The 15019-nt window shown below is 46.3% G+C and overlaps 1 protein-coding gene across 1 annotated transcript in view; it reads left to right on the forward strand.

Moving 5' to 3' along the window:
- Nucleotides 1-14646, forward strand: part of LOC135707185 (serine protease persephone-like) — a 38027-nt gene extending 23381 nt beyond the window's left edge. Inside the window, exons 5-7 of the mRNA XM_065228935.1 lie at nt 13422-13900; nt 13952-14135; nt 14195-14646. Coding sequence (XP_065085007.1) covers nt 13422-13900; nt 13952-14135; nt 14195-14550 — 1019 coding nt within the window. The 3' untranslated portion in view covers nt 14551-14646. The remainder of the gene's footprint in view (nt 1-13421; nt 13901-13951; nt 14136-14194) is intronic.
- The last annotated feature ends 373 nt before the right edge of the window (nt 14647-15019 follow it).

Below are 15019 nucleotides of genomic sequence, written 5' to 3' on the forward strand. Positions count from 1 at the left end.
CGGTAAAGGCGCAGCTATAATGCGAGGCCATGCTGGCGCTGGCTGGGTTCGATTCCCGGTCCGGTCTAGGAATTTTTTGGGTAAGAAATTTCTCGACTTCCCTGGGTATAGATATGGTTGTACTTGCCACAAAATTCAGTGCCAACATTTAAAAGGGGCGTAATTGCTTTTGTAAACAATGGCTTTAGCCGTCGATTTCTCGTAAATAAAAGTTTACTCCTCCAAATTAACAATGCTAGCTGGTAGAGGAAACATTCATCTACCTGTTGGTGTGATTAATTTTTATGAGCGATCTTTTAGTTGCGAGAAATCGACGGCTAAAGCCATTGCTTACAAATGCAATTACGTCTCTTTGAAATGTTGGCACTGAATTATACCAATGCAAAAAGTGCATCTAGAACACTAATAGCGAATTTGTTTTTGATTCAGTTCCAACCTGGATCGGGTATCAAGATTGGGTCTGCTTGTTGCCTTTCAAATGTCAGTGTTAACGTTTGTTTTTGTAACCTGGCTCCAGTTGAGGTTCGCACTGACAATAAGCTCGGGTTCGAACGGGTTGGAATTGGTTCCAACCTGGATAATAATCAAATTCGCTATAAGTTGAGTGCACGCATTAAGCTAATATGTGATAAGCAATAAGCTTGAAAAGCAAAGTAGAATAAGAAGAAATTTAGCTCTGACCATTTTTTGTGTACATGATACAAAACGAAAGAAATTAAATTTTCAATTTCCGTACAGCTCCGTCTTATACCGCATACCCAGGGATGATTAATGTAATGGTGCTAGCAAGCACATACTCTGTAATGAAGCTCGTGTTTCTTTGTTGCGATGCCAATCAAAACCTGCGTTTTATTTATTTCCTTTCAAGTACCTACTCGCTTAGTTTGGATTAAGTCAAATTAGCATTTAAATTTATCCAAAAACCTAAAGGGCGTATTTCTACTCATTGTAACATCTCCCCTTCTTTGAACTCCTCCAAATAAGAACGTAAATCCTGAAGTTGACTTCCTGCTCATCACGTCTCCTGCCCAATCCACGTCCGTGAAACCAACCAGGTCTCCTGTCTCTCCAGTGAATTGTAACTTCCAAGACTTCGTGCCAGATAGCGCACCACCCTCTTTGCGGTCGTCCAATCAGCTCGATATAGAGACCAACGCCCTTTCCAAGCTTAGGTACATCAATAGATCTTCTAACTTCTCTTCACATTCCAGCTTCAAAAACCCTTCGTCCATCGGGGTTTTCGCACATTTTGCATCTGACATTCCAAATCGCGCCGCCAACTTGTCAATGTATCCACGCAAACTCAAGCTGTATCTGCCTTTATCACGTTGGATTTCCATACCCAGAAAGTAGTTTAGCTCTCCCAGATTTGTAATATTCAAATGCTTCTTCAATTCCTTGAAAATCCGCGCAGTAACTGCTTCATCAGCGCATCCCAGAACGATGTCGTCGACATACACTAGCAAATATGCTGACTTGCCGCCGAATGACTACATGTATAGGCATGCACCAGCCGAACTTTGACGGAATCCCATTCGAATCAGAATGTCATGCAGTCGTCGATTCCAGTATCTGACACTCTTGATTTTCCTTTCCTGCCTCCACGAACCACGAATGTAATGCTCGTATTGAAGCTCGCCGTGCAGATATGCAGTTATGACATCAAGATGCATCAATGCTCGCAGTGGCAAGTAGGGCCCGAAACGAAGCTTGGCTGGTAATAGGTGCGAATACTTCCTTGAAGTCCACCCCATATTGCTACGAGCCTTATACTTAATAATCTCTCCCGACGCATCGTACTTCAGTTTGACCACCAATTTGCTGCCGATAGATTTTCTTCCAGCGGGCAAGTCTGTCCCATGTCCCGTAGCCCACGAACTTCAGCTTCATAGCCTTCCTGACCAGCTTGTTACGCTTCTCATTCGGTACATGTACCCAGGCATCCGATCCAAACACTCGCATATGACTATACATGGGCTGCTTGCCGAACCACAACTCGTACGGAGTACAATCCAACTTGGCAGACGGTAGATGATTACAAATATAACATGCTGTCATCACCGCCTCACCCCAGTATTTTCTACTTAGCTTTGCCTCCAGCAACAGACACCGTGTCATCTCCACCAGAGAATGGTTCGCCCTAGAGTCGGTGTATAATGAGTCACGCCAAGAGAAAAACAGTTGAACTCGCATCACGGTTTTCGAAAGATTCCCTTTCTTTTAACTTGGCAACAGAGGACTTCTGCATCAACTGCAAATGACTTCTAGCGAGGAAAACAATTAACGGCTGTAGTAAATCATTATATCAGTGATTTTTTCGAATTATCTTAAAGAAAAATAGTAGAAATTGTCATTACTGATCATTACAAAACGTATCGCATGACAAATGTAATGCTCACTGCGTGTATATGATCATTTCTTCGATTATATTTTATATTTAATTGCAATACCTTTCGTGGACCTTTCATAGCATCGTAATGCTTGTTTACTTTGCACGATAGGTAGCCGGTTTGACAGTTCAATAGGTAGACTTGGCTTCTATCTTGGCGTGACTCATTATACACCGACTCTACTTCGCCCTTTCCGCCTTGCCATTTTGTTGCGGACTATAAGGAGCCGTCTGTTGCAGCGTAATCCCATGTCCACTCAAGTAATTCTTCAACTTTCTGCTTGAGTATTCGCCTCCGCCATCAGTTCGCAGGATTTTGGGCTTCCTTCCGAACAAATTCTCAACCAGGCTCACGTAGCTGCGTATCTTCTCATACGCTTCCGATTTGTGTTTCAGTAGGTAGATGATAGTGAACTTACTGAAATCATTAATCATCGTCATCACATATTCGTTGCTGCTAGGAGTTGGGACATCCATCCGTCCACAAAGGTCGGAATGCACGAGATCCAGAACCTTGTGGGCAGAACCAGCAGAAACGAAGCGAACTGGAGAACACCACGAAAAAGGAATTCTTTCTAATATAGGAAGGAATACAGAATGTGGAATGGAACAAGGTATGAGAAATAACTGTACGCCTGCTACTGCTCGTGAAGCTGGTGTTGTTTTTAGTCTGCACCCAGGGGTTCACTGGGGTTCTCGACGGCTTACAGTCCTCAAGGCCAAACTTCTTGATCAGCGTCCTAATGTAGCTTGTCAGCCGCAAGCTGTAGAATCCGCTCACACATTGAACTTCGAATCCTAAAAATGCTTCACAGCTCCGAGGTTCGTAACATCAAACTCCTTCCACAACGATTCAAACACATCAGTGATCAATTCTTCGTCCGTGCTGCCAACCAGGATGTCATCCACACCTCGATCGTCGTCCCGAACGTACAAATAGGAATCAGAAGAATATTGCTTGAATCCGAGCTTGATTAACGCACCATGAATCACACGGTTCCAGCAGCGTGCTGACTGCTTAAGTCCGTAAATACTTTTCCTTAGTTTACAGACAAGTTTCTCCTTCCCGGTAGTCACGACTCCTGGAGGCTGGCGCATATAAAGCTCCTCCTCAATCGTACCATATAAATACGCCGTCTTAACGTCGAAATGATGGAGCACCATTCCTCGCTTACCCGCTACGGCTAACAACGCCCGGAAGGTCTCCTGTCTCGTCACTGGTGCAAAAACATCCAGGTAATCTTCACCATAGCGCTGTCGGTACGCCTGTGCCACTAGCCTTGCCTTGTGTTTCACTACGTCACCTGCTCCATCACGCTTCAGTTTGAAGACCCAGCGTGACCCAGCAGCCTTCTTCCCTGGTGGCAATTGAAATAAGTCCCAAGTCTGGTTCACCGCGTGGGAATTCAACTCCTGATTCATTGCTTCCTTCCATTCAAGGCACTGCAGCGCTTCACGGTAATCCGTCGGTTCGTCGGCTTCATTTCTAGCAATACCGACTACGAAGTCATCGAAACGCGCCGGTAGGACACCGCGATTACGCCTACCTCGCCTCTGTGCTCCTTGCTCCTCCTGAACCCGAACATCTTCAGAATCATCGGACACGGCGTCGGCCCAACCTTCAAAATCCGACGACGACCCACTGTCATCATCCTCAGGTTCAATAATCTCCTCATCGAGAATCTGATTGTTGTCTCCTCCAGCGATCGGGATCTCTACCTCAGGTACCTCGGCCGTTTCAGGTTCAGTCTGTTTCTTGGCTTTATCAGACCCATTTCCCAGTTCTATGAACTTGGCATCCCGGCTGACCGTAATTTTATTGGTTGAACGGTCCACAAAACGATACCCTTTACGATCTTCCACGTACCCTACGAAGGTAAGCTTCACCGACTTGAAGTCGAGTTTCGAACGTTTTTGCTCCGGCACCTGTACGTAAGCATCACAGCCGAATACGTGAAGATCAGCCAAATCTGGTTTCTCGCCCGTCCATATCTCAAAAGGAGTCTTAGTAACCACCCGTAACTGCAACCGGTTTTGAAGATATGCTGCCGTCAGTACAGCCTCGCCCCAGTACAACTTCGTCATATCCGCGTCTGCTAACATAGATAGAGCCATCTCCTGCAGCGACCGATTTTTTCCGCTCCGCCATTCCATTTTGTTGGGACGAATAGGGCATCGTGTATTGCGCTTTAATCTCTTCTTATTCATAAAATTCCCGGAGAGCACGACCGGTATATTCGCCCCCGCCATCAGAGAGAAACACTAGAGGCTTCCTCCCAAACACATTCTGCACCCAACGAACGTACTGCTTAATTTTATCTGCAGCCTCATCCTTGCGCTTCAGCAGGTGTACCACGGCGTAACGGCTATAATCGTCAATTAAGGTCATAATATATCGATTACCTGAGGGTGTTGTGGCCTCCATAGGCCCACACAAGTCCGTATGGATCAGCTCCAGAAGTCTCGAAGTCTTTCGCTCGGCCAAAGCAGGGAATGGCGCTCGTGCCAACTTCCCCTTTAGGCAGCTCTCGCATGTGATACGCACACCGCAGTCTTTCATTACAAAACCACGCACCGATTTCAATCGTCGCAGAACATCGGGGTCCCGGTGTCCAACTCGACGATGCCACGTATGCTGGCACCGCTCGTGATGATCACCTGCCACTTTGAGCGAACACTCCTGGATTCACAGCTTATACAAACTGCCCGATTTATCACCAATCACAACCACTTCATCGTGTGCATTACGAATCGCACAACCCGACACGCCGAACTTCGCGGAAAAACCGTTCGCGGCCAACGCTCCGACAGAAATAAACCCAATTCTAATTCCGGAACGAACAGTACATTTTTCAGAGTAACTTCGACTCTCTCACCGCGCGCGTTCTCACTGTATACGATTCCTTTACCGATGCCTGACACTCCGTGAAAAACGACCTGTCACACGTCATGTGGCACGTAGCGCCACTGTCGATCACCCAACAGTTACGAATCACTGCACCAGCCACAAAGCAAACCGCACTACCAGTGGCATCACCATCAGCTTCTTTGGCCTTTGGATTTTTTGTCTTCACTTTTCGGCTTCTTCTCGAAATCACCTTTCTTCTGCGCACGCCACTTTTTACAGTGCTTCCGAAGGTGTCCCGGCTGCTGACAAAAATAACACAAACGTTCCTTCTTGCCACTCGCAGCATCTAACTTCATTGCTTTCACATCCTGTGCAAGCGATTCATCACGATTTCGGCGTTGACGATACTCTTCCAACAATCGATTCTTCACCATCATCACTGTCCAGTCCGCGTTTATCTGGCTCTGCATTCCATGCACCAGATTCAGGTAGGATGATGGCACACTATGAAACACCATCGCGATGCGCAGTGACTCCTCAAGATTCTGACCGGCTGCCGTGAGCTTGTCAAACAAATCTTCCATGTTCTCAAGGTGAGCTGCCATGCAGCCACCCTCCGACAAACTAGCACTGCACAAAAGGTTCAGGTAGTGAACGATCGTTGACATAGACACTTTCTCTTGATGGGTTTTTAATGCTTCCCACATTCCCTTCGCACTTTAACAATTTTTCACTACTTTAAATTGGCTCTCGTCCAGACAGAGCCCAATGTTTGCCCGCGCTTTTCGGTCTTTTGCCCTCCATCCTTCCGTCTCGGGTTCTGGCTTAGCAACAATAATCACTTCCCAAAGGTCCTCTCGCTCCAGCAGCCACTCCATACGCTCCGCCATTCCACCGAGATTCCTCCGCGTGGCAGAAAACAAAATGAAGTCACACTCGCGCACTCGACCGATCAACCGACCGACCCGTTTTTTCTTCTAATGTCCGTCACTTTTCCGCACTTTCCTCGATCTGGGCCCATAACCTGTGGGCAGAACCAGCAGAAACGAAGCGAACCGGAGAAAACCACGAAAAAGGAATTCTTTCTTAAATAAAATATACACGAGGCCGAACTTGTTTCACACGGTGATTAATAATAACTATACTCTAGGAATACAGAATGTGGAATGGAACAAGGTATGAGAAATAACTGTACGCCTGCTACTGCTCGTGAAGCTGGTGTTGTTTTTAGTCTGCGATGTTGGCAACTGCCATAGATGTCATCATGATGATGTGAGGGGTAGGAAACGGTAGGATGGTTTATCTGGAGATAGGTGGTCGGTGATTTCTCCCACAAACCTGACCTCAAATTCGAAATCGGAAACGATGCTCTCGACAGCTTTCCCGCGCAGCAAACCCCACATACCGATCTAACACCGCAGTCACTCATTTTCAAATCTGCTCCCATCTTCTTACTGACGATGCTCTTAACTGCGTCCGGGTGGCGATGCCAAAGATGCTGACACATGTTCGAATGTCCAACCGCAGCTAAGAGATACTGTTGGCTTGGGTGTTTTAAATAATACAAGCGCCCCTTCCGTTCTCCAACAACAACTGCTTTACCGTTACGTAGTATTTGGCATCCTCCGGATTCAAAAATCACCTCGTATCCTTCATCGGTGATACGGCTCACTGACAACAAATTACTGGCCTAGCCAGGTACGAACAATACATTTTTGATAGAAATGGTTTTGCACTCATCATTTTAGCCGATCACATTCAGCTTACCCGTACCAATTCCTTTCGCTGGAATCTTCCTGCCATTCGCCAGACAAACAACCTCATTCGACTATCGTCATCGCCGATCGTCATCATTTTCGACTTTGAGAGGTGGAACGGGTTTGGGATGAGTTTTCAGGACCTTGGCTACCTTCCAGAATGGTCTGGAGCGGTCGTCCAGATTCTGGACAACACGCCCGAAACTTTCATTTCGGAGTGAGTCCATTCTGGAAGCAATCTGCCTGTTCAGATCGGCCATTTCACGTTTTTAAAACAGATCTCCAGTCCTCTGAAACTGGCGTCTACGAACATTTCTCAACCGAATCAATAATTGGGTGTGGGAATCAATAGCAACAAACTTACCCCTCACAGGAACTTGTCGAACACACGCCTCGTCTGCCACGGATATGGCCTGTTGGAGTCCTTCCAACGCCCGGTCGATGTCATCTACAGTGTCGAGCAGTGGATTTTTATCGATGTTGCTGTCCACCATTCGTCCGTACTGCACCCAGTTGACATGGTGGTAGTCTTTACGCAGGCAGCTTCTAGCAGGAACCACGTTGACACCGACTTCAGTCACCACCGGTTGGTGGTCGGAGCTGAGATCGTTGTGCGCCTCCGGCTTGGATAGTACGATGTTTGACAGGAAAAAGTCCAGGGTGGACGGATTTCCCGCCGGAGAGATAAAAGTTGGTTCGTTCGGAAACTGCACAGTGTACAGTCCATGTTGTGCGTGGTCGAACAATAGACATCCATTCCGGTTCCGCTGGTAGTTCCGCCAAGCTTCATGGCGGGCAGTCAGGTCGCCCCCAACGATGAATCGGGAGCTAGTACGGGTGATGGGTCAGGTCGTTCTTGAATTGAGTTCCTAGTCCATTGTTGGCGGTGCACTGTCGAGGGCAGTAGACGGCGATAAACCGGACGTTTCCAGTTGGTGATTCCACCTCCACACTAACGGCCTCGATGATAGAAGTGCGGACGTGGGGCAGAGTGCAGAACTTGATTCCCTTCCTGACGATGACCGCTACACCACCCCCCCTGGAGCTGGTGCGATCAAGCCGGATAATGTTGTGGTCAGGCAACCAGAAGCTGTCGCCGGACTTTAGATGGGTCTCGGTTAGAAGGCCCACGTCGATGCTGTGCTTGTGGAGGAAGTCGGCAAGCTCAATCTGTTTAGCTTTTACAGAGCAAGCATTCCATGTGACGATAGTTAGCGGTTTAGACGCCATACTGGATGATGAACTTACCGAGCACTTGGATCTGTTCGGGCTTATTGCGGCACTTACGAAGAGCACCGGACATGTTGACGAAAATTTCCATCAGTTCATCCGCTGAGAACAGATCGGGGTTGTTGTTTTGCGCTGATGGTTGTCTCCAGAATCTAGAGGGGGAAGATGAAGAGCTTTGGCCAGCAGAATCACCAGAAGTTGCTTGAGCGGAATGCACCCGCGAATTTGCTTGCCTTTGCTGAGGAGCACGAAGAGGCGGGAAATCCTCCGTCCGAAATGCCGGGACTTTGTCCTTCTTGCGTCCTGGTTGGTTGTTAGTTGCCGCCTGTTTTCGGATGCGTTTGAAGTCCTCTCGTTTGGAGCACTGTCTGTCGGAACCTTGGTGAGCACCACCACAGTTGGCGCATTTTAACTCCACGGCTCCATCCGCAGGGCAGTCGGAAGTGGCGTGGTCTTGAGCGCAATTGCCACAGCGTGGCTTAATGTTGCAGTTGCGGGTGCCGTGTCCAAAGTTCAGACACCGTTGGCACTGAGTCTCATCACGATGGCCGCCACGGTATGGCTCCCAGCGGACGATGATGGAATTGATGGAGCGGATGGCCTTTAGTGCGTTGAGCGTCACCGTTCCCTTCTGGAAGTGTACCAGGAAAAGGCTATCCGGATACGCCTTCACATTTTTGTCCTTCCTTGTCATCCGATAGACGGCACTTGGGGCCAGCTTGTACCGGTCTCTCTTCAGCTTCGATAAACTTCGGGTCGAAGTTTGGCAGGCCCCTAATGACGACCTTGAATGGCTTCTCACCGGGAATGTCGTGGGTGAAGAATTCCACCTTGGAAGTCCTCAGGTGGGCGACGACCAAGTCATACTCCGCTTTGGTACGGAGCACCACCTTGGTGCCGACTCTGCCCAACTTGTATTCGGCTGTAACGCCCAGCGTTGCTAGATCTGCGATGAGTTCATTAAGATGGGCATTTTTCACTACCAATGGAGGTAGCTTCACTTTTGCCGCACTCGGGCCGGCAGAATTTTCGTTGCCGATGGCGTCGCCGAAATCACCGATGTCGTTGGCGTTCGTCGCAGAGACATCGGACTGGCCTCGATTCTTCTTCCTCTTCTTGCTGCGTTTTTCCAACACAGCTGGCTGGATATTCCCGTTTTTCCAACACAGCTGGCTGGATATTCCCATCCATGGGGAGAACAGCAAACCTGTTCGAGGTAGGCACACCGGAGCTTCCTTCACCGGGGTTCTGGACCTTCGCCGGGCTTCGCGACCGATGCTTTCCCATTACGGGGCACACACACACACGCACGACAAACCGCGAAAGAGAGAGCGCGAACACTATCGCCACGAACTTTTCAAACAACTCGAGAGAGCGAGCTAACACCAAACTGAACTGCTTGACGCTCAAGCAGAAAATGATCAGTCCATGAGCAAAAGCACGGCAGCGCGCTGTTTTATATCTTTTCAGGTTCAAGCAGAACGATGTGCAACCCAACCTGATAGGACTTCCCGCCGTTTTTATGAATGGGGCGGAGCAAAAAGTTTATTATGTGCAGAATATGTAAAAAAGGATGGACTTTGGATGTTAATATAATTGCATATATTGAGGTACCAGATATGTTTTAAAGTCAGTTGTTGGTAATCCATCGAGTGTATGTCTCCTGTTAAGCAATTGTTTTTTGAAAATGTTGGCTCTGCATGTAAAAACTTAATTGTTTATACGTAATTGTGGTTTGCTTAAAATTTATTTCCCGGAAAAAATGATCGTCAAAGTCCATGTATTTTTCGGGTTATTGCTAAGGGGGGAGGGGGAAAGGTTTTTAAGGGGGAGGGGGTTTTACATGCACGTTTTTTCAAGTCTCATTTCTAATTGCGGTGGACACGGCGTGATCCACCTTTAGCCGCTGACTAAGTCCTGCTTGCTGCAGGACCTAGTGCCACGCCGTCCGAAACGGTAATGAGCAGAGGCAGAAGAGCAGCGCTGATTTATATCTTTCCAGGTTCAAGCAGAATGATGTGCAACCAAGTGGTATTCGTTTATGATGACTGGGTTTGGGAAAAGGCTTATTTCATGAAAACAGTGATAAAATTATCATTTGTACATTTTCAAAAAATTAATTCCAGAAAAAATGGAAAAATATTTATTTCAGCAGGTTTGTAATGTAATATCCTATCGATTGGCGTATTTGGATTTTAATTTCATCTATACATGACAAAGTTACAAGCGTTCAAAACCTAACACTCCTTCACCACACCTATTTTTTGATTTGCACCCCAGTATAGTCGACAAAGACGTAGTTCTACGTCAAAATATCACTTCCAGTTTTCATTCTGGTTCCCGGCCAATTTACGAATCACAAACGCGCTGCGTTCCTGGGCCCATGATCTGTGGAACGATGTGGATCAGGTGTATATAGTAATTGTAAATAGTAGTTATAAGTAGTCTCCTTTTTCAAATTTAAAACAAACCAATCCCACCAAGGTGATCATTCTTAAAACAGGCCTGATAGAACTAGGAACTGTAATTAATAATAATTGAAATTCAAAAGAACTAAAGTTGAAAAGACACATCTGTGTCACTTGATAAGTTATACATGTAAACCACACAAATTCAAGAAAAAAAGATCATTGTCCATTGTCTCAAAGAAAAAGATCGGAATCGGAAAAAAACGCGAAAGAAAGAACACAAACTTAAATTACGTTACTGATTTTATTAGCGACCTCTCTCGATAGTTTAGGTTTGATTGATAACGAAAAAAACACGTTTTGATGTTAGCTGTTGGCAGTACTAACACTGATGTGCGCTGTCATTTCTCTGTCGTTGATGACGAGGGGCGCACTGATAATTTCAACAGAAGCATCCATGCTTAGGGGTATTGAGGTGCAGTAAGATGGAACCGAAATCCAAAATTTCATCAATTTTGGTGCACTGGAACTATTTCAAATAAGTGCGATTACATTAGCAAAAATCTCTATCTTAGCGCCCCTCGGTGGTACCAACAATCAATACGAAACTAACGATTTTAAATTGGCTCACTACTTGACTAGCCTATTGGTCCCAAGCAAATCGACTAACGTACCCCATTCTAGTCTAAATTCCAGTACTACACTATGTTTGTTTTGATTCGCTATGAAAGTTTGACAGATAAAATGAGGGGCTAGTGGATTTTCCTATGTTTCGAGGGGTGAATCTATTAATTTGGGACCGAAGATAGTACCAGAGCCGAGCCAAAAAGTTGAGCACGTTTCTTCGAGACCTTCTGCTCTATGGTGATACTTTGTGTGGGAGTGAGCTGACAAAAATAACAGATTTAGTGTCAAAATAAAAAAAAATCTTAATTTAAAAATCGAGATGAATGTCTATGGGATCGATAAAAAAATCTTTGTTCTCAGAAAAACACGCTCGTTCAGATGATGAATAAAAAACGGCATGTTTTTAAACATTAAACAACCCAATTATCGGCATTATCGTTAGAACTTACTTAGATTTCTCTATTTCTCTGAACTGTATTGAAATTCTCCTAGCAATGCAATAGAATTTCTGCTCGAAATTCTCGTAAATTGTTGTTACATAATCCCTTAGAATTGTCAACTGAATTGCTTTTCATTTCTGCTCAAAATTCCTGTGAAATTATGTTCAATATTTTTAAGAAAATTCTTCGAAGTTTCTGACTTTAGAAAGACATTACAACGTGTCCCGCCCCTTGTACCCTTCCTGCTTTAGCGACTTTATGGATTCTTCTCATTGAAACACCGTTTTCATATACCCCACCAAAGATGGTCGTAAGCACACGTCGTTCGAAAACTCCCAGTGCTTGCAGGTCCTCCTCGAGCATCGTCCATGTCTCATGTCCGTCGAGTACTACCGGTCTTATCAGCTTCTTGTGCATGGTACACTTCGTGCGGAGATGAAGTTTACCCGACCTTAGGGTCTTGTGGAGTCCGTAGTAGGCACGCCTTCCGGCAATAATGCGTCTCCGAATTTCTCTACTGCAGTTGTTATCCGACGTCACCAATGAACCGAGGTACACAAATTCATCCACCACCTCGAACTCATCTCCGTCGATTGTCACATTTCGGCCAATGCGAGCCCTATCGTGCTCGGTTCCTCCAGCTAACGGATACTTTGTCTTGGACGTATTGACCTTTAATTCAACCATTTCTGCTTCAGGTTTCAGCCTGGTGTACTGGTCCGCCGCCGCCTGAAACGTTCTTCCGACAATGTCCACGTCGTCAGCGAAGCAGATGAACTGACTGGACTTATTGAAGATCGTGCCCCGCATGTTAAAGCCCGCACGTTTTATAATACCTTCTAGCGCGATGTTGCACGTGAGACAGAAAAGGCCATCGCCTTGTCGAAGTTCTTTGCGTGTTTCAAACGGGTCGGATAGCGCACCCGATATCTTCGCACAGCACTGTACGCCATCCATCGTAGCCTTAATCAGTCTCGTCAGTTTCCCGGCAAAACCATTATCGTCCATAATATTCCATAGCTGTTCACGGTCAATAGGATCATAAGCGGCTTTAAAATCGATTTGGTCTGTTGTCGATCGCCCGTCCACAAAACCGGCTTGATAACTTCCCACAAATCTGCTTGCTAGTGGCGATAGGCGGCGGAAGACGATCTGGGAAAGCACTTAGTAGGCTGCGGTGAGAATGGTGACGCTCGGTAGTTCTCACATTCTAACTTTTCACCTTTCTTGTATATTGGGCATCCCTCTTTCCACTCCTCCGGTGGCTGTTTTGTATACCAGATCCTGACTATCAGTCGGTGCAGACAAGTTGCCAACTTTTCCAGGCTGCCTTGTTGTTCTTTAACTGTTTGATAGCATCCTTAACTTCACTTATTGAGGGAGTAGTTACTTGTACCTACTTCGTTCGCCGCACCAATGAAACCGTTCCTCCTTGGCTCTCCGCCTCTGTGCCATTAAGGTGTCCATTGTAGTGCTGCTTCCACCTTCCGATCACCTCACGTTCGTCCATAAAGATACCTCCATCTTTATCCCGACATATTTCGGCTCGCGGCGCGTTCCACAAACCCTATGGCGCCTTCTGCTGCGCTATTAATGGATACTTTGAAATGTAGTTTAATGCTGAGCTAGGGGGGGGGGGGCACCTCTGGCTACGCCTATGATATCAACAGACTTGCACAATATTTTCAACCCCAATTGTTGCAGAACCCTTTTTTCTTCTAGACGGTGACGCATGTACTCTGAAGGATGGAAGTAATGGAATTTGCCAAGAAGCCACCCAATGTCCCTGGTTCTTGGAAACCATCGTCAACAAGAAGCGCTATAGCGAGCGAGTCACTTGCGGCTTCGACGGTGCCGTTGAAGTCATTTGCTGTAAATCGGACGCACCGGTCACATTCAAACCGGGAGTACGCAGCGGATTGGCCTGTGAGCAGGTACCAGCGGCTGACAACCGGCTAACGTTTCACATTATCGACGGAGAGGAAGTCGCAGATGGGGAGTTCCCCTTTATGGCTGCCCTGGGGTATGTAAACGAAGATCAGAATGGCACTTACGATTACCGATGCGGAGCTAGCCTGATTTCACCGAACTTCTTGCTAACGGCAGCTCACTGCATTCCGAGACAGGGTCGTCCGGTAGTGGCATTGCTCGGTACGTCTAGTCTCGCCTCGATGAATCCGGGAGTCATCGTTGGGATAAAGGTATGTCGGGCAGCTTTATAGATGTAGTTTATTTACACCGAGATATTCCAGGAGTTTTACCCTCACCCGGACTACAAAGCTAGTCGAAGCTACAACGATATTGCCTTAATAGAGCTGGAGCGTAAACTGGAGAAAGAGCCGGACGTTAACCCAATTTGCATCCACAATCAAGTAGAAGATCTGCCAAACAATGTTGTCCTAACCGCCGAGGGTTTCGGTATAGTTGATGTTGATAGTGAGTACCCTATTTAAATAAAATTTAGCAAAGAGGTAATATTTTGTTTTACATTTCAGAACAACTCCGCTCGCCACAGTTGATGAAGGTTAACCTGACCACGGTGGACATCGTCAAGTGTAATGAAACCTTTGCTGCCAATAACTTGCTGGCCAACAATCGAAGACTACCTCAGGGAATCATCAATACACAGTACTGTGCCACGGGGAGGGAAAACGTACTCACCAAACAGGTGGGAGATACCTGCCAGGGTGATTCTGGTGGGCCGCTGCAGATCATAGAGGACGACAAGTTTCAACTGGTAGGGGTGACCTCGTTTGGAAACGGATGCGGATCGAACACGCCCAGTGTGTACACCCGGGTGGCACGATACATCGAATGGATCGAATCGGTCGTGTGGCCAAATGGAACTTAAAGGTTAATTGATTCTTGGCTATTGTGTCATATCTTAAGTGAAAATAAACGTAAAATCGAGATTATTTGGAAAGACTGGACGAACAATATCTTTCTCATCACATCAGTTTCGTGATCAGCACAATTTATTTGTAGTTTCATTTCGAGAAGTCTTTAGTAGAGTCAACCGGTGGAAACTATCGATTTTAAATTGGATCACTACTTGACTAGCGTATTGGTCCCAAGCAAAAAATAACGTACCCCATTTTAGTCAAAATTCTAGTACTACACTATGCTTGTTTTGATTCGATATGAAAGTTTGACAGATAAAATGAGGGGTTCGTGGATTTTCCCAAAGACGATGTTAAATAAGAGACGTGCGAATACTGAAGCCAAAAGTTCTAATCGAACCGCCAAACGCGGTTCCAATCGAGCAATGTAAATAAACACGAGCGCTTCACGAAGAAAAGCGTGGGAAGTATTAAGATTGG

The sequence above is a fragment of the Ochlerotatus camptorhynchus genome, unplaced genomic scaffold (genome assembly GCF_037179485.1).
Source record: "Ochlerotatus camptorhynchus isolate MF236.1 unplaced genomic scaffold, CSIRO-AGI_Acam_v1.1 ptg000304l, whole genome shotgun sequence".
NCBI classification, from domain to species: domain Eukaryota; kingdom Metazoa; phylum Arthropoda; class Insecta; order Diptera; family Culicidae; genus Ochlerotatus; species Ochlerotatus camptorhynchus.